General features: G+C 49.5%; 1 protein-coding gene across 1 annotated transcript in view; it reads left to right on the top strand.

The window, feature by feature from the left end:
- Positions 1 to 23,728, top strand: part of MEGF8 (multiple EGF like domains 8) — a 295,542-nt gene that overhangs the window by 244,343 nt on the left and 27,471 nt on the right. The window contains 2 exon segments of the mRNA XM_029577448.1: positions 6,448 to 6,618; positions 16,702 to 16,832. Coding sequence (XP_029433308.1) covers positions 6,448 to 6,618; positions 16,702 to 16,832 — 302 coding nt within the window.

Genomic DNA, 23,728 nt, shown 5'->3' with positions numbered 1-23,728 from the left:
AACGTAACGCGGCAGGGGGCCTCAGCGTGTGCTGGATCGTGTAAGTATTTATGCACACATCTCAGGTTCACACCCTGAAACGCCCTCACCCACACCCACATCGCACTCCTTTTTGGAAACACCGGGCGGCTTTTTTTGTTTTAAATTTATACTTTATCGAATTTTAATTTTCATGACATAACATGCCAAAATACAATACGGTACTGTAAAGTCCCTATGTTCCAGGCCCAGAGGCAGCCATTTTTCAAAATGGTGCTGGCTGATCCTTTGCCATTATCATGATTGAGGTATCTGGCCCATTTTGAAAAATGCTTATTTCCCTGTATGTACCCAGATCAGTCCAGACTCCTGGGTTTGGCGCCCCCTCTAGCAGATGGAGACAGTTTACAAACAAAAACTCCGCCTATATCTAGGCTGGTGCAGTATTCTTCTGTCTCCTAGGAGGTGGAGAGGGTGCCAAACCTACAGTCTGTGCTGAGGCCTAGATTTAGGTGGTAGTGTAAAAAAAAAAAAAAAGAAAGAAGAAAACAGAATCTAGGGGAAACAGCCTAGGGCTCGGACCGCAGAGGCTTGCCTGCTGGTCACCGAGCCTGCCTCCCAGAGGGTTGCGAGGTCCTGAGGGGACCATCCCCTCTGGTTGAGGCCACTGACGCGTGGGGGAGCTCCACTTCCAGCGTTTCATCAGTACTGAGGGTGACACCGGGGTGCCCGGTTCACTCCCCCCAGCTGGACCCGGACCTGAACTGTCGGTAATGTTTTTTGTTTTGAAAAAAAAAAAAAAAAAGACTACTTTGCCTGTTGTCTGTTGCTCTTGTCTCCTGTTCCTCGCGAGGGGGAGGACGACCCTCCGCCGAGGTTATCCCCGCAGCGTGGGGTCCCCAAGGGGGACAGACCCGCTAGTCATATTGGATCCTTGCCTTCATATATCTCTGAGGGGGATGATGATGAGGATACGGATTCGGACTCTTCATTTGGGTCCACGTTCGTGCTCCTCATGCATAAGGCATTCCAGGCCCGTCGTCGGACCAAGAAGAGACCACAGGAGACCCCCACTCCGGACCCAGGGCCTCGGGCAGAGAAATGGTCCAAAACAGGCCCGGGGTCAGAGGGCCAGGCTAGGGCTCGACCACTCCGGCCGTCGGCACCCAGAAGGGACCCGGATTCGACCACAGACACGGATGAGCCGGAGGGGCCTTCCGGGGATCCAGATCTCCCATCCCAGCCTCCGCGGGGGGTTGATGGGGACAGAGACCATGGGGCCTCGGGATCCCATGTGTCCCATGGCACCGAGGGGGATGACGCGAAGGTGATTTGCTTATTTAGAAAGGATGAGCTGGGGCCTCTTATCCCGGAAATTCTGGGGGAACTAGGGATCCAGGTGCCGCAGGAGGAGTCGTGGCTCGGGGTAACGGACCCGGTCGTCTTGGGCCTCCTTCAGCCTTCCCATTGCATTTTTCTGCCTCTGATTTGCTTTTTAGGGGGTGGGATACTCCGGATTTGGGGCTGAAGGTGGCAAAGGCGATGGATAAGCTTTATCCCTTACCGGAGGAAGCCCTGGAGATGTTGCGCATGCCGAAGACAGATTCGGCAGTAGCGGCGGTCACAAAGAAGACCATCATTCCGGTCACCGGGGGTACCGCACTTAAGGATTTACAGGACAGGAAGCTGAAGATTCAGCTCAAGAAGATCTTCGAGGTCTCATCGTTAGGAATTCGTGCGGCGATTTGTAGAAATTTCTCCCTACGGGCTGGACTCCGCTGGGCACAGCAACTTTTGGCCAATGAGTCTCTGTCGCTGGAAGAAGCGCGCCAGGCGGGAAGATTGGAAGCGGTGATCGCTTATAGTGCGGATGCTTTTTATGATCTTCTCCGCACCTCAGCCAGATCGATGGTCTTGGCGGTGTCTGCGTGGAGGCTGTTATGGCTTCGGCATTAGTCGGCGGACGTGACTTCCAAAGCCCGGCTGGGCTCCTTGCCCTTCCGGGGGAAACTGTTATTTTGCAAGGAACTGGAAAATTTGATTGAATCTCTAGGGGAGAATAAGGTTCACCGGTTACCGGAGGACAGACCACGGTCTAGTGGGGTTGCACCTGCCCGATCGCAGTTTCGCGGTGGTCGCCAGCCTTGAGCCTCCCGGGGATCAGTTTCTTCGTTTCATCATAGTGCCCAGCGACAACAATCTTATTCGCAGTCCTTTCGCGGGCGCCGTTTCGGTTGTTCGGGCACCGGTCAGAATGTGCAAGGGGGCAAGCCTGCACAATGATGGGCGGCCGGTCCATTCCTCTGTTCCCAGAATCGGGGGGCGGCTAAGTCGATTTTACGAGGAATGGACCAGGATCACATCGGACCAGTGGGTCCTAGATGTGATAAAACACGGTTACGAGTTAGATTTTTTACACCGGCCGTTCCCGTTTTTTCTGGTATCCCCTTGAGGGTTTTCAGAGAAGCGCCGGGCGGTACGGACCACACTGGCTTGGCTCAGAGAGCTCGGCGCGATTATACCCGTTCCAGACAACGAGCTTTGCAGGGGCCGTTATTCCATTTACTTCGTGGTGCCAAAGAAAGAAGGAACTTTTCGGCCTATCCTGGACCTGAAGGGGGTCAACAACTGTCTGCGGGTTCCCCGTTTTCGAATGGAAACTTTACGTTCCGTGATCGTGTCCGTGCGGCAGGGGGAGTTTTTGGCCTCCCTGGATCTGACGGAGGCGTATCTCCACATCGGCATCCAGGCGGAGCATCAACAGTTTCTCCGGTTTGCAGTGCTTGGGGCAGCATTTTCAATTCCAAGCGCTCCCGTTCGGCCTTGCAACAGCGCCTCGAACGTTCACCAAGATCATGGTTGTAGTGGCAGCGCACCTGCGACAGGAAGGTCTGTTGGTGCACCCGTATTTGGACGATTGGCTGATTCGGGCCAAGTCGGAGACGCTCTGCCAAGCGGCGATCCAGCGGGTACTCCAATTGTTGGGCAAACTAGGTTGGATAGTCAATGTCTCCAAGAGTCATCTGACGCAGTCGCTGGAGTTTTTGGGAGCGTTGTTCGACACGCGTCAGGGAACGGTTTCTCTCACACAAGAATGGATGTTCAAATTGCAGGCGCGAATCCGAAGATTGTTATCCAAGCAGGTGCCAATTGTCTGGGACTATTTGCAGGTGTTGGGGTCCATGACTTCGACACTGGAATTGGTTCCCTGGGCATTCGCCCATATGCGGCCTTTACAATCAGCGTTGCTCTCCCGCTGGAACCCGGTCTCGGAAGAATTTCGTCTGCCGTTACCTCTGACACAGGCAGCCAGGGACAGCATGGATTGGTGGTTGTGTCCGACCAATTTGAGTCAAGGTGTCCCTTTAGAGATTCCGTCTTGGACAGTCACCACCACGGATGCCAGCCTGTTCGGCTGGGGAGCGGTATGTCTCCGACGATCGGTACAGGGGCAGTGGTCTCCTCAGGAGGCGTCTTGGTCCATAAATCGACTGGAAACCAGAGCGGTCTGGCTGGCTCTTCAGGAGTTCCTACCACTCATTCGCGGTCGGGCAGTCAGGGTGCTGTCCGACAACGCGACAAGAGTGGCTTACATCAACCGACAAGGGGGAACCAAGAGTCAGGCCGTAGCGTCCGAAGCTCGCCTCTTGTTCGCCTGGGCAGAGAAACATCTCAGCTGCATAGCAGCCTCTCACATAGCCGGGATGGACAATGTTCATGCCGATTTCTTAAGTCGAAATTGGCTGGACCCCGGAGAGTGGGAGCTCGCGGAGGATGCGTATCAGCTCATTTGTGCTCGGTGGGGCACGCCCGCGGTCGATTTGATGGCAACCTTCAGGAATGCGAAAGCCCCTCGGTTTTTTGCTCGACGACGGGAGACGGCAGCAGAGGGAGTCGACGCTCTGGCACTGCCATGGCCGACAGAGGTACTGCTCTATGTGTTTCCACCGTGGCCACTCATAGGAAAGGTGTTGCGGCAAATCGAGGCACACCCGGTGGACGTTGTACTGGTAGCGCCCGAGTGGCCACGATGCCTGTGGTTCGCGGACCTTCTGAATTTGGCGGTGGAGGAGCCCCTTCGTTTTCCGTATGTTCCGGATCTCCTGCACCAAGGGCCCGTGTGTTTCGACCAGGTCGATCGCTTTTGTCTAGCGGCCTGGCTTTTGAGAGGCAAAGGCTGAGGTCCAAGGGCTATGCAGAACCGGTGGTCTCCACTCTCTTACGTTCCCGGAAGGCGTCTACGTCGTTATCCTATGTACGGGTCTGGAAGTTATTTGAATCATGGTGCCTGGATCGGGATGCAATTCCTACTCAAGCGGCCGAGTCGGATATCCTGCTGTTCCTGCAGGACGGTTTGACTAAGAGTCTTTCGAGTAGCTCCTTACGGGTCCAGGTGGCGGCGCTGGGTTCCTTACGCGGTCAGATTCAGGGGAAGCCGGTGGCGGCTCATCCCGATGTAGTGCGTTTTCTTCGGGGGGCGAAGCATCTGCGGCCTCCATTTCGGCAGCCCTGTCCGTCCTGGAATTTGAATATTGTCCTTCGAGCATTGTGTGGCGCTCCCTTTGAGCCTATTCACAAAACCACCTTGAAGGATTTGACGTTGAAGGTGGTGTTCTTGGTGGCCATTGTCTCGGTGCGTCGAATTTCCGAGCTTCAAGCTCTATCGTGCCGGGAGCCCTTTTTGAGGATATCAGAGTCAGGAGTGTCCTTGCGTACGGTTCCCTCCTTTTTACCCAAGGTGGTTTCTTCCTTTCATGTCAACCAGACGGTTGAGTTACCATCGTTCTTGCAACTGGATGACTCGGATCCCTTGGCTAAGGATCTCCGTAAATTGGATGTGCGGCGCATCCTGCTGCGTTACCTGGAGGTAACCAATGCGTTTCGGGTTTCCGATCATCTCTTTGTGCTCTGGAGTGGCCCTTGACGGGGCAATGCGGCATCCAAGACTACCATTGCTCGTTGGTTGAAGGAGGCCATCAGTTCGGTATATATGCTGCAGGGTCGGTCTCTGCTGTTGGGGCTTCGTGCCCATTCTACTCGCTCCCAGGCCACTTCCTGGGCGGAATGTCAACATATCCCTACGGAAGAAATTTGCAAGGCGGCCACATGGAAATCTTTACATATCTTTGCCAGGCACTATCATCTGGATGTCAAGGCTCCAGGCTCGGGAGAATTTGGAGAAGGAGGGCTCAGAGCGGGCCTCTCCGGATCCCATCCCAGGTAAAGTGCGCTTTGGTACATCCCAGGAGTCTGGACTGATCCGGTTACGTACAGGGAAAAGAAAATTAGGTTCTTACCTTTGATAATTTTCATTCCTGTAGTACCACGGATCAGTCCAGAGTCCCGCCCGGTTGAGTGCTGATGCCGGGAGAGGCTATGTTGTGTGTGTGCTGCGGATGTCTGTTATATATGATGCTATATCTGTCCGTTATCGGTATCTCGGGTTCTGTTCCCAGTTGGGGGTTGAGAACCGGTAATGATGATCCTGGTGGACTGGTGTTGATGGTCCTGGTTATATGGTTAGTTAGCGAGTTTGGTTTGCGTTATGCTGCTTTGACATTAAGTAACACTGCCGGACTGTAGGTGGCAGCAGCCTAGGTATAGGCGGAGTTTTTGTTTGTAAACTTCTGTCTCCATCTGCTAGAGGGGGGCCAAACCCAGGAGTCTGGACTGATCCGTGGTACTACAGGAACGAAAATTATCAAAGGTAAGAACCTAATTTTCTTTCGCTGGGTCTGGAGCCTAGGGGTGCTCTGGGCCCCCACTGGACCACCAGGGACTATATTATGAGCAAGGGGGGTCCCAGACGGTGGGCTAGGGTGGGGGTCCTAGCCTCTGGTGGGCCACATTTCTTTTATGGAAGCAGAGAGGTTGGAGGGTGGGACTGGGTCCGTACTTTAACATTGCAAAAAATGTTTTTTTAATAACTATGACCGCCTTTGGGGTACAGGATAGGGGGTCTATGCAGATCCCCAGAGGTTTTTTATAACTTTCGGTGTGGAGGGGTGATGTTAGCTCCAATTCGAGAGTTGTAGCTAACTTCAGATTAAATAACACGGCTTTTGATTTATTTTTTTTTCAGAAAGCCATGTTATTTGATTTGAATTGTATTGAGTAGTAATGAGCTGATTAGCATGCGTTTGCATGCTAATCAGCTCATTTTAATATGTGCAGTGCCAGCACCAGAATAACACAAAGTATTTAAAATACCTTACATTATCCCCGCATTAGGCTGTTTACCAAGCAGTAGATGGCCTAACACGGTTTTGTGAATGAAGCCTTAAGTTTGCACCTGAAGCAATGGGGAGTATAGTGACTTGGCCCAAGGTCACAAGGAAGCGCCAGTGGGATTTGAACCCTGGCTTCTCTGATTCTCAGCTCTCTGCTTTAATCATTAGGTGGCTACTCCATATATCTCTCAGCAGGGCATGAATTGTAATAAAAAATATGTATTTCTCTTTCCTGCAGGGTGTACTTTGTGAGAAGTGTAAGCCACTTTTTGTTGGCTCTGCTGTAAATGGTGGCACCTGTAAACCATGCCTGGAGTTCTGCCGAGGAAACAGTGACATTTGCATCACTCGGGATGAGTACGAGAAGGCAAAGATAGACCCTGCTCATTTCCTATTGGATCTCAGTAAGGTGACAGAGCATTTAGGATGGATAAAAATGGAAGTGGTAAGAACAGGGATGGGAGAGGGCTGTAAGTTAAAAAGAAGAGGGAGTCTTATCTGTTGGATGAAGTATGGGAACATACCAGAATGGTAGAGAGCTAAAAACAGGAGATGATAAAGCCAACTTCATAGAGTGGCGGTACAATTGTGTCAAGCTCCCAAGAAGATGAATAAGGTCATCCAACATACAGCAATGGCAGGGCTCCAGTACCTTCTCAGATAAAATAGGGTGGGGAGAGAGTTGTACATTTCTTGGTAGCAGTAGCAGGCTGACTTGGCTACACTTCTCAACTAAAGACAAAAGGAGTAGGAGCAATCACCTGCAGGCAAGCAAGCTTGTACAATTGACTGCTGGGAAATACCCATAAAAACAGAGTGGATAGTGGTAAGGACAAGACAGGGTGATAACAAGCATTAGAGCAGTGTAGGCAAACTTGTGTAGCTGACAGCTAAAGTCATTGTGAGCCAGATTTGGTCCTTATCTGCCAGCATCTATTATATTACTTTCTTCTTCATACAGGCAGGCGGGTCCACACAACCAGCAGCTGGAGATGGAGATCACTGACTCGTTGATGTCATCTCGTACAGCCCTGCACAGACATCAGCCTGCCAGTATTCTCCATCTCCAGCAGATGGTGGACATGCTTAGTTTCCTGTGAACGCAAGTCTGCCAGGAATAGGGCAGGTTGCTTAACGGGGCTCCTGAAGTGATAGCAGGGCTCCCTCCCTCAGTTGAGCATCCCGTGTGAGAATCCAGTTCGGGGAAGTAGTTAGGTGAAAGCTGGTAGCCATCTGCAGGCAGTTTCTTGCTTCCAGCGGGGGTAAGGAAACCTTGGGCTCAGTTACCTTTATTCCTCCTTGCTTCTCTACAACTATCTGTTTTTCTTCTTCCTCCCTCGATTGGGCTTCGTTGTTCTCGGGAGGCCGGGGGAGCACTGTATGTGTTGCGGTCAGCCGAGAACATTTTGTTGGGTATGGAGACAGATTTCGGGGCTGACAGTGGGAACAACAGGTAGGACCCAGGTGGCAGAAGAAATCAATATGGTGCCAGGCGGTCAGCGTGGGAAATGACTTCTGCTTTGTGTTGCTTTCCATATGAGGGCAATTCAACCAAAACTGTCCCTTAGCTTGTAAGAGTACTGAGGCACAGGGAGAGGTGCCTCCTGGTGATTAAACCCCTGTGGTTAGAGAAGCCGGTGGGGGTGGTTTCTAAGGCAGGAGGTGGTGGGGGAAGTAGCTGAGCCTGGTCTGGTAGGAAAGGAGCTCACCCCTCCTTCACTAATGCCTATTCCTCCAGTGATCGAGGGAGTGGGGTCGGAGGTTGCCTTGCCCGCCCACTGATACAGGCATGGATCTTTTGGCTCTCTAGTGGATAGAATTTTTCAAAGGACTACAGTCCTTTAGTAAAGGGCAGGAGGTGCCATGATTGGGAAAGCCTCACCCGAAATCACCCTCCTCAAGGAGCAGAAAATGCCTGGCCACTCCCTTTCTCCCCCACCCCACCAGGCGATCTAAACAGTGGAAAAGACTGTGGGAGGATCAGGTGGAAGAAGAAGAAGATCGGGGTATCTCGGAGGAATCCTGGGAAGAATTGGGGTTCTCAACCACAGACGTTCGGGAGGTGGCCTTGAAGGAGGGAGAAATTCCTCCGTATGTGGAGCCACATAGAACCATGCTGCAGCTTTTTCATAGGGATGATAGCTCAGTCGCTGAAGGCGCTAGGGTGTGAGAAAGCAGCTCCAGATACAGCTATTCTCACAGGACAAGCAGGATGGTAGTCCTCACATATGGGTGACATCACAGGATGGAGCCCAATCACGGAACATTTTTGTCAAAGTTTCTAGAACTTTGACTGGCACCTGCTTCAGTCTTCTTTTTTCCGCGCAGCAGTAGCCACATGGGTTAAGGAGCTCCACAGAGATTCCTGACAGGAATTTTCCTCACGGAATTACTAAAAACTTTCATACCCCACAGGGGTCCCTCCTTCAAATTTTTGACTCTGCGGTACTCTGGTAAGTTTTTTACCCGGTTTTGATCGATTCCCATTGAGTTTGGCCCTCGTGGCCTACTGGCCGTCAACCGTTCTGTGGCTAAATTTTTCAGAGGCCATGGCGTCGGGGTTCCGTCAGTGCCTGGACTGTACTCGCACCATGTCCATTACAGACCCGCATAAAGTCTGTGTAATGTGTCTCGGGTGCGAGCATGATGTCCTGACTTGCACCAAATGTGCCTTAATGACACCAAAAGGTCGCAAGGCCAGAATGGAGAAAATGGAACTTCTCTTCTGTTCTCAAACTTCGACACCGCCTATTGCATCGATGTTGTCTGAACCGGCACCGTCCACTTCGTGCCAGTATCGGCCACCGGCCGCTGACCGTCTGGAGTCGACGACTTCTCGGCCTTCAACTACCTCTGTCCCCCTCAGGACCGAGGGGATCGTAGAGAGAAACATCAGCATCAACACTGCAAATCTCGGACCATCGAGGAAGGAAAATCTTCGACCTCACCATCGTCCAAGCCGCCATCGAAGAAACCCCGTCCAGAAAAGGCACTGACCCTTTCTGCGACCGGGTCACTGAGGTAACCCTCACCCGGATGGGTATTGGGAGCCGCGACTCCGCCTTTAACGGTGGTCCCTCCAGCTACACCTCTGCCTCCTTCCTCCCTTCCAGAGCCGGGGCTGCTTGCTCCAGGTCTCCGTGAAGAACTGGACCGGATGGTTCAGGAGGCCATTGATAAGGTGATGTACAGACTCCAAGTTCCTCCGACACTGAAACCGGTGCCGATTGTGGAACCGACCACCGATTCGATTTCCGGCAGTACTGGCACCGCTGCTCAAAGATGGAAGCGCTTATAGCCACTTTTCCACTGATGGATCCTGGGTCACTGCTGGCTCCGGTGCCCTCCCCGCTTACCCTGTCATCGGGAGGGGAAACACTGTTCCGCATTACTCCATCGGGAGTCCTGCCGATGCCGCAACCATTGATGCCGATGCGCCAATCAGCACCACCGATCCATCCATCGGTGCCCTCGATGCCTTCATCGTTGCCTCCAGCACGTCCCTCGATGTCTTCGGAGCCTAGACCAGGACCGTCAGGAATACCATCGTCCTGTCCTTCCCAGGCTCCTAGAGGGGCAGGTCCTGATCCCTATGACACCTGGACCAACGATTCTTCTCAAGACACCGATGACTTGCCATCACCACCTTCTCCTACTGAAAGCAGAAAGCATTCTCCTCCAGAGGACCTATCCTTCATAAACTTTGTGAAGGAAATGTCTGAATTGGTTCCCTTCCAATTGCAGACTGAACAAGATGACAGACATCAAATGATGGAGCTGTTACAATTCCTGGATGCTCCCAAGGAAATAACCTCCATCCCTATTCACTAGGTTCTTTTAGATCTCCTCAAAAAGAACTGGGAACACCCTGGTTCTGTTGCTCCAGTCAACAGAAAAGCTGATACCACTTATTTGGACCAGTCAGCCCCAGGTTTCCAGAAACCTCAGCTAGATCACCAATCTGTGGTTGTAGAATCTGCCCAAAAAAAGGGCAAAAAGATCAAAACCCCACTCTTACTTTCCCCCAGGTAAGGAACAGAAATTCCTGGATGCCATTGGCCGACGTGTCTTCCAGGGATCGATGCTTATCTCTCGGATCGCCTCCTACCAGCTGTATGTGACCCAGTACAACAGGGTCTTATTCAAGCAGATACAGGACTTTGCAGAGTCCCTGCCTCAGCAATTCCAGGAACAGCTTCAAACCTTGGTACACAAGGGTTTCGAGGCAGGGAAGCATGAAATAAGATCTTCTTATGACATCTTTGATACTGCCTCCAGAGTATCTGCAACTGCTATTTCAGCAAGAAGATGGGCCTGGCTTAAGTCTTCAGACTTGCGCCCTGAAGTACAAGACAGATTATCTGATCTGCCCTGCATAGGAGACAATCTGGGGAACAGATTCCGCGGACGGTGGCGGAACTCAAGGACCATCATGAGACCCTTCGCCAGCTCTCTCTGATGCCCTCTGAGTATTCCTCCAAACAGCCTTTCAGGAAGGATACTAAAAAGTCATTCTTCCGTCCAAAGAAGTCCTATCCACCACAGTCTAGGACCCGTTCCACGAGACCTTTCCAAAAGGCCCAGTCTCGTCAACCTCGTAAACAAAAGCCGTAAGCAGCTCCTCAGCCGAGCCCTGCTTCCGGTTTTTGACTCCTGCATAGAGAGCAGCAGCCAGTTTCCACTGCCTCAAATACCAGTGGGAGGTTGATTGTGCCATTTCAACAACAGGTGGCACACAATCACCTCAGACCAGTGGGTCCTTACCATAATCTCTCAAGGTTATCGCCTGAACTTTCTCTCCATTCCACCGGACTCCCCACCTCTACCGGCGTGGGGAACATCCGACCACTCACTACTACTGGAGCAGGAGGTGTCCCTCCTCCTCCAGTCCAGAGCAATAGAACTAGTACCTTACTCTCAACAAGGCCTAAGATTCTATTCCTGGTACTTTCTAATCCCCAAAAAATGGGAGGCATTCGTCCAATTCTGGACCTACGTGCCCTCAAAAAGTACCTCCAACGAGAAAAGTTCAAAATGGTAACCTTGGGTTCCCTCCTTCCTCTTCTGCAAAGAGGAGACTGGCTCTGCTCTCTCGATCTCCAAGATGCGTACACGCACATTGCGATAAATCCATCTCATCACAGGTTCCTGAGATTTCTAGTAGGCCCCAAGCACTATCAATACCGAGTGCTCCCTTTCGGCCTGGCATCTACACCACGAGTATTCACCAAGAGCCTCGTAGTAGTAGCAGCCTTTCTCAGGACTCAAGGTGTTCACATCTATCCCTAACTAGACGATTGGTTGATCAGGGCTCTCACTCAGCAAGCTGCTCTGTTGTCCCTACGTCTTACTTTACACAATCTGATTTCGCTAGGATTTCTCGTCAACTATGCAAAATCCTGCTTAGTCCCATCTCAAACTTTATCATTCATAGGGCAGACTTGGACACCTAGCAGGCAAAGGCATTTCTGCTTCGACAGCAAGCTCTCATTCTCAACTCTCTCGCACACCAGCTACAGTGTCAGCAACGCACGACTGCACGCCACTTCCTTATCCTACTGGGACACATGGCATCCTCAGTACAGGTTACCCCAATGGCCTGCTTGGCCATGAGAGTCATGCAGTGGACTCTAAGGTCACAATGGACTCGGTCCGTCCAACCTCTATCGACCACTGTTCACATCACCGACTCACTTTGTCAGTCTCTAGCCTGGTGGCAAAATCAGATCAATCTCCTCCAAGGCCTGCCCTTCCAGGCTCCAGACCCTCAAATAATTCTCACCACCGATGCTTCCAACCTCGGTTGGGGAGCCCATGTGGCCGATTTGCAAACACAAGGAACTTGGTCTCCAGAGGAAGCCAAACACCAAATCAATTTCCTGGAGCTTCGAGCAATCAGATATGTTCTCAGGGTATTTCAGGATCGCCTTTCCAATCAGGTCATCCTGATTCAGACGGACAACCAGGTGGCCATGTGGTACGTCAACAAGCAGGGAGGGATGGGCTCCTTCCTACTGTGTCAGGAAGCTGCGCAGATATGGGTGGAGGCCCTCTCCCACTCGATGTACCTCAGGGCCACCTAGTTGCCGGGAGTGGACAATGTGTTGGCGGACAACCTAAGTCGGCCTTTCCATCTGCACGAGTGGTCCCTCAACCCCTCAGTAGCAGACGCAATATTCCAACATTGGGGTCATCCTTGCATATACCTCTTTGTGTCACCTCAAAACCGCAAGGTAGAGAACGTTTGCTCTTTCACTCGCAGCCATCACTCACAGCCAAGAGATGCATTCTCCCTCTCATGGGCAACCGGTCTCTTATATGCATTCCCTCCACTTCCACTTCTCTCAAAGACTCTCGTGAAGTTACGTCAGGACAAGGGACGCATGATCCTGATAGCACCTCACTGGCCTAGGTTAATTCTTCAGCCACTTAACCTTTCGGAGCCAGTTTCCCGTGTCCTGATTGCTTCACAGAAGCCTTCCACGAGAAAATCTTATCTCTACAAATGGAACAGGTTTAAGTCATGGTGTTCTTCTCAATTCCTTGATCCCTTTACCTGTTCCACCACAAAGTTTCTAGATTATCTCTGGCTCTTGTCAGAATCAGGTCTAAAAACTTCCTCCATCAGAATGCATGTCAGTGCGGTGGCCGCCTTCCATAGAGGTGTCGGGGATGTTCCTATTTCAGTACAACCCCTCGTAACACGTTTTCTGAAGGGCTTGCTTCACCTCAAGCTTCCACTACGCCCTCCGGCCCCTTCTTGGGACCTCAATTTGATTTTGGGTTGGCTCATGAAACCACCATTCGAGCCAATCCTGTGATCTTCGCTATCTCACATGGAAAGTGATTTTTCTTTTGGCAATCACATCTGCTCGCAGAGTTAGTGAATTACAGGCCCTGGTTACCTATCCGGAAGAACAGTTTATTTCTGAAGGTGGATGCCCTGGTATGTTCAGTGACTTAAGAGAACCACCATTCTGGTAGAAGGTGGAGTGGCCCTGAAGGATGCTCAGGATCGACCAGTTATGCAGCCAAAGAAGAAGGCACGTCACTATCACCAAAGCCACCCCCAAGCCGCTGTGCCTGCTAAATCATAGCTCACATCAGCTAAGGTAGTGGCTCCTGGGTCTAAGCAAGACCAACACTCTCCCAGTGCCTTCTGAGCTTCCTGGGTCAGACACAAGCTGGCTTACACAGTCATGCAGCTGCAAGCATGTAGATTCATGGCCACAGCCTCAATCTTCCGACTGATGCCATTTCTAAGTCTAACTTGACAAAGTTAATCCTTCAAAGGATCGCTTTCTGTTTAGAGATGAGTTAGAGAAGATGCCGAATCGGTGGGGTAATTCCACAATTGCCAGAGGTTGAGAAATCAACTCCTCACTCCTCTTTCTTCAGAGGGTGATTTTGTGATTCTCACCAATTTCGTTCATCCAGAGGTTTGGGAAATGAAAGATCTTGGTCCTTTGGAAGGTCCCAGTCGTTTGGCAAGGACGGGAACTCCGGTTCCAGAGCTTCCCAGTCTTCACAATGAGGTTTTGGGGGTCCATCCTCTGGTGCCAGAAATGGGCAGTTCCTGTGCATACCCCAGATCTGTCCAGACAAGTGGGTTTTGCATCCCTACCAGCAGGTGGAGGCAGAGAAAAACTTTTCAGACACTGCTACAAAATCAAGAGTGCCACCTGCAGTCCCTCAGTATTTCTCTGTCTCCAGCAGGTGGTAGAAGTGTAAAACCTGCAATCTGGAATTTGGAAAAGTTTGAAAAAAAAAAGAAGATAAGGAGATTTGGCTCTCTAAGGTGCTAGGTTCCTTCGTGGACCATCCCTTAGGTTGAGCCAGACAAGCAGGGAGTTGGAGATCCCTGGCTGTCTTGGCCCAAAGTCATCAGAGGACTTGATAGACAGGGGTCCTGGCTCCCTTGGTTTCTCTGTATCCCCCTCACTTATTCCTTGCTATAAGACTCCGGGAAGTATTCCCGTTATTGTTTTGTTCGTTCTAAGTGTACTGCCTTGCTTTTTTTGGTATTTAAAAAAAAAAAAAAGAAGGTGAAGCAGTGCATGTGAGGCGTTGGCTCTGATGGAACAGGGGTTGAGGAGGGAGACTGCAGCTGCATACCTGAGGTCCGGGAGGACTCAGTGAGGTTAGGTGCAGGTGATATGATACGCGGAAGGAGGCCGCATTATCACATCCGGAGTCTGGGAGGACTCAAAATGATTTTGTGCGATCGGTGCGGCATATGTCAGGAGGCAGCGTTCGCTCATGAAGGGGTCTGGGAGGGCTCAGAGAAGCAGGGCACTGTTGGCATGGTGCGCATATGAGGGCAGCATGGCACCGGTCACAGAGCACGCATAGGGAGAAGCGTTTACACCTGAAGGCAGGCGTGCTCTGTCCCAGTGGTGCCTCCAGGGACAAAGGCAGCTGTTTGGGGGCAACAGGCAAGCATATCACCCATTCTTTGGATGCCGGCAAGGAGGCCACCAGAGACAAGGAGGCAGATGGAGTCAGGGGAGGACAGGGACTCCGTGCCCCCATTCTCACCGATTGTGCAGGAAGCTCCTGAGGACTGGGAGTGTGGGGAAGAGCTGGCTGAGGAGATCAATGAGGATACCAGTGTTCCGGAGGAGTTTTCCACTGATTTTGTCTTGCTCCTGCATAAGGCTTATTTAGTCAGTCAGGGGTGAAGTGTCTAAGGAGAGATGGGTTGGTCCATCAATTGATTGGAGGCTCGAGTGATTCGGTTGGCATTCTTGGAATTTGCAAACTGGCTGAGCAGGAGAGCAGGGAGAGTAATGTCTGACAGTGCCTTGGCAGTGGCCTACATAAATCATCAAGGGGGAACTTAGAGTCAACAGGTCTCTCTGAAAATGGATATCCTGCTGCCGTGGGTAGAACAACATCTTCAGGCACTGTTGGCCTCACATATCACAGGGGTAGACAATCTTCAGGCGGGGTGTCTCAGCCTTCATGTCTTGGACCCAAGGGAATGGGAGCTGGTATATGAGGCCTTTCAATCGTCTCTTGGTGGGGGTGGCCCTTCTTGAATTTGATGGCAAGCTACGGGAATGTGAAAATGCATCGTTTTCAAAGTGGGACTCGATGTGCTTATTCAGGCATGGCTGCGGGATGAGTTGTTCTTTTTGTTCCCTCCATGGCCCATGATCAGCAGGCTGCTGCAGAAGATAGCATGGCATTCAGGCTTAGGTCTACCAATAGCCCCGGATTGGCCTTGAAGGCCGTGGTACACAGATTTTCAGCACCTGTTATTAGACAGTCCATTGCAGTTGCCGGCATGAAAATTCTGCTACATCAGGGTCCGATTCTTCATGAAAATCAGGATCAGTTTTGTCTTAAGGTTTGGTCCTTGAGAGGATTCAACTCGAAGCATAGTTTCCTTGGTGAGGAGCATCTTATTATGAACTTGAATTTTTTCTACTTCGTTGGCTTGTATTTGAGTCTGGAGAGTTTGAGAATTGGTGCCTGGATTAGTCCTGTCCCCCCTCGAAGGCTCCGATCCCCTTAATCTTAGAATTTCTTTGGGAAGGTCTAATTAAGGAGTTGACCCTCAATACATTGAAGGTGCAAGTGGCGGCCTTTGTATGTTATAGGGGGCGTGTTCAAGGTAAACCTCTTTCTCGCATCCTGATGTTTCTCGATTTATGAGAGGAGTGAAGCATATTCAAACACTGTTGCAAATTCTGGTACCACTTTGGAATCTTAATCTGCTTCCACCTTTCATTCTCTTTGGCAGCTTTTCTTGTGCTTGCCAACCATGAAGACTTTGTTTCTGGTTGCTATATGTCCAGCGGGGTGAATTTCGGAACTGTAGGCTCTTTCTTTTCAAGAGCCCTTCTTATTCATTACCCCAGACAGAGTGCAGATTAGAATTGTACCTTCCTTCTTGTCAAAGTTGGTTTTGTTTTTTCACTTAAATCAATCCATTTCATTTCCCTCTTTGGGTAGAGGTTTGGATGAACAAACATTTGCGGCCTTTGTATGTGAGGTGTCATCTGTTGCGCTATCTTAAGGTTGCTAACAAATTTCGCAAAACCAGTCTGCTTTTTCTCCTTCATGGTGGCACAACCTGATAAGTAACTGCCTTCTGGAGGGTAGGTTTTCCTACTATCATTCCTGTATTTTCATTTCTGAGTCCAGTGCTACCTGTTCTGGAAGTGAAAAGAAAAAAACATTCTAAATGACTGTTAAAGTTTCAGTTTTATCAGTTGTCCACAATTGGCTTTTGCAGAAATACTGGCATGCTGATGTCTGTGCAGGACTATGTGAGGTGACATCAGCAAGTCAGTGATCTCTGTCTCTATTTTCTGGTTGGAGTGCATAACCCACTTGTGTGAACTGGCCTGCCTGTCCTAGAGAGAAGGAAATTATCAGTTAAGAAGTAAGCTCTCTTTTTTAGGGTTAAGATTATAAGTTCGTGTTTAGGATTTAATGTTGGCCTAGTTTCTATTTCTTGATTCTTAACTTTGATCTCTCTTAGATTCCTAACTGGGTGCCGGAGGGACCGCCTGAAGACACTGCAATATGTGTAAACTGTCAGAACAATAGTTTTGGGGATAAGTGCGAGAGCTGCTTGCATGGATACTTTTTGCTGGAGGGGAGGTGCACCAAGTAAGCATGAGTTCACTCTTCCCCACTCCCTCCCCTCCCCCCCACCCACACACACACACTCTCTGTTTCTGTGATTCAGGGGACATAGAAGGCCTGATGTTTGGGCAACAGTAATGCTAGTATTGGTAATTATTTAGATTATTACAAAGATTTGTGGTTAAACATGGGAGGGAAGAGGCATGGGATGTGAACTAAATATAGGATCGTGCATGCTCATTTACTCAAGTTGGTAGAGCACAAAGGAGGTAAATGACAAAATCTGTTCTTGATAAGTAGTGATACCTTACAAACTGTTACTCTGACAGGATATATTCATATCAGGATGGACAGGGAATAATGGGGCAAACTGAATGGGTCAATTGGTCTTTTCCATCACATCCTGCTACACCAGTCCAGTCATACACAGGTAGATTGTTTCCCCCTACCAGCAGATGGAGACAGAGAACACTGTTTTCCATGCATGCCATCATTGACAATACAGCCCAGAAAGATACCAGTATTTTGTCCCAGGACAAGCAGGATGATAGTCCTCACATATGGGTGACATCATCGATGGAGCCTTCTCACGGAAAACTTCTGTCAAAGTTTCTAGAAACTTTTGACTGGCACACTGAGCCTACTGAGCATGCCCAGCATGCCATGATCCCTGCAGCCACAGGGGTCTCCCTTCAGTCTCTTTTTTTCCGCGCTGCTTTTAGCCTCGCGTTGAAGGAGCTCTGTGAGATTTCTCACTGTTTTTTCCTCATGGAATATTGCTGATAATAACAAGTTTTCTGTCAGAAAAATTCCCTCTCGGGTCTCCCTTCAACACCCCGTTCAGTGAGTACTCTTTGGAGTCTTTTTTCCATTGATTCAGGATACCTCTTTTCATATCCGGAATGGAACCATCGACCATTACCCCGGCCTAAAGTTTTCAGTAATGGCCACCAGTTTTAAAAGATGTCCAAATTGTTCCTCAGACAATGTCGATTACAGGACCCACATGAGATTTGTGTTCTCTGCCTGGGATCAGGTCATGATGACCGCACATGTTCCACCTATGCCCAGATGACACCGAAAGGCAGGCATGCCCGACTGGATAAAATGGAGGAACTTTTCAAAAAGATCCATCATCATCTTCAGCATCATCACCGAAGATAACGCCTTCCTCTGTTGAAAAACATAGAGGTAAAAAGAAGACAGATAACCGTCCCGTCACCAACCCCATCCGGATCTTCTATAGCGTCCTCTTCGTAAAGACTCGTTGAGAGAAAAGATGCCATCGGTACCGTTCCGATTCTGTTCCTTCGGAACATCGGTGTCCGCAGTCGACTTCTAGGGATCTCAAACCGATGAAAAGCGGGTCCGGGTACAAGAGCTACCATGCCCCTTTGTACCTGAGGCACTGAGGTGCTCTCCACCAGTGACGGTGTCAGAGGCTGTGCCACCACACTCTGCTGTGGAAATGCCAGCAGCGCCAGTCTTACCTTCTCCTGTGATAGAGGACCCAGTCCCAGTTTCCAGGGAAGAAGTGACATCGATGATTCAACAAGCAGTCACCAAAGCTTGGCAAAAAAATTCAAACTTCCATCAACGCCGATGCCTCCATCGGCACCGGAACCGGCCATATTTGCTCCTCTCCTGACAAGGATCAATGCCTTACTCGGTGCTCTTCCAGCATCAGCACCGATACCATCGACGGGTTCCCCAATGCCTCCATCGGCACTGTCCATACCGAAGCAACTACCAACAGCTCCAGCAATACCCATACCAGGCTCATCTGAAGATGATGGCAATGACTCTAATCACACTCCAGGACCATCGGCTTACAAAAACCCCGCTTTCCATCGATGTCCTCGATGCCATTCCCTGGTCCATCGATGCCTCCACTACCTGGTCCATCGGGGGATTCCGATCGTCTGTTCCCATCGATGCCATTGATACCCTTAGGTTCCCATCGATGCCTTTTCTGCCTCCATCAATGCCAAAACAAATTCCAACACAACCATTGAAATCTACTCCGATGAAACAATATCCTCTTCCATCTGGATCCCATTTCCAGCCTCAGCCCAATCCTTGGGAGGATGTTAATACTGAAACTGACACTTGTACTGATGACCTCGCATCTGAACCTTCTCCACCAGAGGAAAGGAATAAATCCCCACCAGAGGACCTGTCTTTTCAACATTTCATAAAGGAAATGGCTGATACCCTTTTGAATTGCTGGCTGAGGAAGATACCAGACATAAGACTTTTAAACTACTACAGTTTATAGATGCACCGAAAGACGTCATGGCGATACCTATCCATGAAGTCCTTTTAGAGCTTCAGCATCGCCTATGGGAGCATCCCTGCTCTGTGCCTGCTGTCAATAGGAGAACGGACGCAACATACCTGGTTCAACATACACCAGGTTTTCAAAACCCACAATTGCCATATCATTCCTTTGTTGTTGAGTCTGCCCAGAAAAAAGCAAGAAAGCAGAAACCACATTCATCTGCTCCTCTAGGAAAAGAACATAGATTTCTGGATACTTTAGGGAGGAAAATATTCCAAAGATCCATGCTTGTGTCCCATATAGCTGCATATCAGTTATATATGACACAGTATCAAAGGAACTTATGGAAGCAAGTACAGGATATAGCGGATACCCTTCCCCAACAACAACAAACATCACTCAACGCTCTCATTGACAAAGGGCTAGAGTCAGGGAAACATGAAGTAAGGGCCACATATGACACTTTTGAAACATCGGCCCATCTATCAGCTACAGGTATTAGTGCATGGAGATGGGGTTGGCTGAAGGCCTCAGATCTTAGAATGGAAGTCCAAGAGAGACTCGTGGACCTCCCATGTACAGGAGACAATCTCTTCAGGGAGAAAATTCAAGCTACTGTCTCTTTACTTAAAGATCATCACGAGACTCTCCGCCAACTGTCTAAGCTGCCATCGGACCAACCATCCTCCGTACGTAAGCCTGCAGGACATGACACTAGAAGGCCCTTCTATCGGCCTCGCAGATACTATCCGCCTACTTCCTCTACACGCCCTTTCCGTCAATCCCAGAGAGGACGTTCACGTCAACCAAAGCAGGCTAAAACTCAGCCACCCCCACAAACAGGACCAGCATTTGTTTTTTGAAATCCATACCAGAGAACAGCAGCCTTTTCAACAATCCTCAACTCAACCTGCCTGTTGGAGGTCGGCTCCACTACTTCCAACAACAATTGAGCCTCACCACAGATCAGTGGGTGTTAGCTATCCTGAACAGGGGATACCTTTTAAAATTTAAAAAGTTACCCCCGGAGTCTCCACCCATTCCTCTGTGGTCACACAGCATCATAACATCTCAACTGCAATCAGAACTTTCTACCCTGCTGACTACCAGGGCTATCAAAGCCGTTCCCCGGTCTCAACACGGCAGGGGGTTCTACTCCCGTTATTTCCTAATTCCAAAGAAAACAGGCAGTCTTCGACCCATCCTAGACCTCCGCAATCTCAACAAATTTCTTCAAAAGAAAAATTTGCATGGTTCCCTGGGAACCCATTCTTCCACTATTGCAACGAGGGGATTGGCTCTGTTCTCTGGATCTTCAAGAAGCTTACGCTCACACCCCCATTTCCCCACAACATCGAAAGTACCTACGATTCGTAGCTGGAAAAAGACATTTCCAATACCAAGTCCTTCAATTCGGACTAGCCTCAGCACCTCGAGTGTTCACAAAATGCCTAGCAGTTGCGGCTGCACATCTAAGACAACTGGCTCATCAGGAATCCATCCAAACAAGGAGCTCTCGCTGCCTTGCGGACCACCATATCTCTTTTGCATTCCCTGGAGTTTCTAATCATTTATCAGAAATCACATTTGAGCCCGTCTCAATTTCTTACTTTCATCAGAGCAGACCTCGACACCACAGTCGCAAAAGCTTTTCCTCCAAGTGACCGTGCAAACAATCTAGCAAATCTTGCAAACGTCTTGAGCACCTGCAACTTCGCCTCTGCTCATCAATTCCTGACCTTACTTGGCCATATGGCTTCCATAGTTCATGTAACACCTATGGCAAAGTTAGCCATGAGAGGACTCAGTGGACCCTGAAGTCTCAATGGCCTAACAAAGCTCTTCAGCCTATGTCGACCTTGATTTGAGTAGACAACCAATTACGACTCTCACTTCAAATGGTGGACCAACCAAATCGGCTTTGCGGACCGGGTTCTGTTCCAACAGCCAACTCCCCAAGTAACTCTAACCACAGATGCATCCAACTTGGGATGGGGAGCCCATGTCAACAACCTACAGAATCAAGGTACATGGACTCCGCTCGAAAAAAATTGGTCAAATAAATTTTTTAGAACTTCGAGCAATCAGATATGCCCTTTATTGCCTTCAAGGACTGCCTCTCACACAAGACTGTATTGATACAAACTGACAACACAGTCGCAATGTGGTACATAAACAAACAGGGAGGTACAGGCTTCTAGCTCCTGTTGTCAGGAAGCAGGAAGATTTGGGCCTGGGCCCTAGCACACTCCATGAGTCTCAGGGCCACTTACCTAGCAGGCATACAAAATGTCCTAGTGGACAGTCTCAGTCGACGTTTCCATCCCAACGAATGGTCTCTGGATCCCTGTGTAGCGAGCAAAATTTTTCAACGCTGGGGTCGCCCAACCATTGACCTCTTTGCGTCCAAGATGAACCACAAAGTAGAAAAATTCTGCTCCCTCCACAGCCATCGAGAATTGTTCCCCAGGGACGCTTTTGCTTGCCTCTGGAACACAGGGCTTCTATATGCGTATCCTCCGATACCGCTCATAGCCAAAACTCTCGTGAAACTACAGCAGGACAAAGGGTCAATGATCCTCATAGCCCCGTACTGGCCTCGACAAGTATGGTTTCCCATACTTCTCGATCTCTCCATCAGAGAACCAATTCGCCTGGGCATAGCACTCACTCTTGTAACTCAAAATCAAGGCAGGTTACGCCATCCAAACCTCCAAACTCTTGCCTTAACAGCATGGATGTTGAAAGCTTGATCCTACAACCACTCAATCTTTCAATGCAAGTCTCTCAGGTTCTTGTAGCTTCACGAAAGCCTTCCACACGTAAATCTTACCGTTCCAAGTGGTACACTCAAAAAGGTATTGACCCTTTCTTCTCCTCTACCACTCCATCTTTACTAGTTTATCTATGGCATCTTTCAGAGTCTGGCCTCCAGACCTCTGTATGTGTACACCTGAGTGCCATTGCAGCATACCACAAACACATAAGGGATGCCCCAATATCAACACAACCCCCCTAGTAAGTCGATTTATGAGAGGCTTACTTCAGCTGAAGCCTCCCATTCGACCACCAGTTACTGAATGAGACCTTAATGTAGTACTTGCACGACTCATGCGATCCCCGTTTGAGCCTTTGCATTCCTGTGACATAAAATTTCTTACATGGAAAGTACTTTTCCTAGTAGCCATTACATCGGCTAGAAGGGTAGTGAGTTACAAGCACTAGTTACATACTCACCCTACACAAGGTTCCTGCACGGCCGAGTGGTACTACGCGCACTCACCCCTAAATTTCTGCCTAAGGTAGTAACAGATTTTTCCACCTTAATCAATCCATAGTTTTACCCACTTTCATTATCCAAGGCCTCACTCTCACAAGGGTGAGACAGTCTGGCACACCTTGGACTGTAAACGTGCACTCGCTTTTACCACCTCGACTGCACTGCAGCCCATAGGAAAGCCACCCAACTCTTTGTTTCTTTGAGAAAAACAAGCCAGGAGTTGCAGTGGGAAAACAAAGTCCTCTCCAACTGGTTAGCAGACTGTATCGAATTCTGCTATGAAAAAGCAGAGGCCCTTTTCTCTCCAGGGACGAGTAAAGGCGCACTCAGTTAGAGCTATGTCAACTTCCATAAGCACCACTATCGTTCAATACCTATTGCAGACATTTGCAAGCTGCAACTTGGACTTCTTCTTCACACCTTGCAGCTCACTACTGTTTGGACAAGGAAGGACGACAAGATTCAGGCCTTTGGACAATCTGTCTTAAAGAACTTATTTCCAGTATAATCCCAATAACTTCTACAATCCAACCTGCTGTGATTCAGGCTTCCTCACTTTTTCCAACAGACACCAGTTGTTTGTGCAGTTGCACAAGTTGTATGCTGTTGATCCAATACAAGAATGACTCAGCCTGTAGCTTGCTAATCACCCATATGTGAGGACTATCATCCTGCCTTGTCCTGGATAAAGCAAAATTGCTTACCTTATAATAGGTGTTATCCCAGGGACAGCAGGATGTAGTCCTCACGAAACCCCACCCGCCCACCCCATGGAGTTGGGTCCGATAAGGTTTTCTTATTTTATTTTTTCGCATCGTACTTTTATTGCTACAAACAAGACTGAAGGGAGAACCCCTGTGACTGCAGATCATGGCATGCTGGGCATGCTCAGTAGGCTCAGTGTGCCAGTCGAAGGTTTCTAGAAACTTTGACAGCAGTTTTCCAGTGGGAAGGGGCTCCATCGATGATGTCACCCATATGTGAGGACTACATCCTGCTGTCCTGGGATAACACCTATTACAAGGTAAGCAATTTTGCTTTCTGCCTCCAGTAGATAGTAGGAACTGGTGGTACAGCGGATCAACAGTGGATCTCAACCTTGAACCAGGCCACTGGTTATGGACAGCAGTGCAAGACCCTTGGACAGCTCTCAGTTCCTGGAGAGGACTAGGGTAGAGTTTTGAAGTGGGGAAGATTTCTCCTGTTTTGGTTTTTTGTTGTTTTTTTTTTTAAAAGGGAGACTTGGCTGGTTACTTTAGGGCCAGTTTTGAAGTTTGCTGAGGAGAAGATCCTCTGCCCCTCCTTCCTCTTTCCCTTCCTCCTGTTGATCCTTGCAAAAAAAAAAGAAAAGCAGGACAA

This window comes from Rhinatrema bivittatum, chromosome 14, assembly GCF_901001135.1.
Source record: "Rhinatrema bivittatum chromosome 14, aRhiBiv1.1, whole genome shotgun sequence".
NCBI classification, from domain to species: Eukaryota; Metazoa; Chordata; class Amphibia; order Gymnophiona; family Rhinatrematidae; genus Rhinatrema; species Rhinatrema bivittatum.
This window is presented reverse-complemented; position numbering and strand designations above follow the sequence as displayed.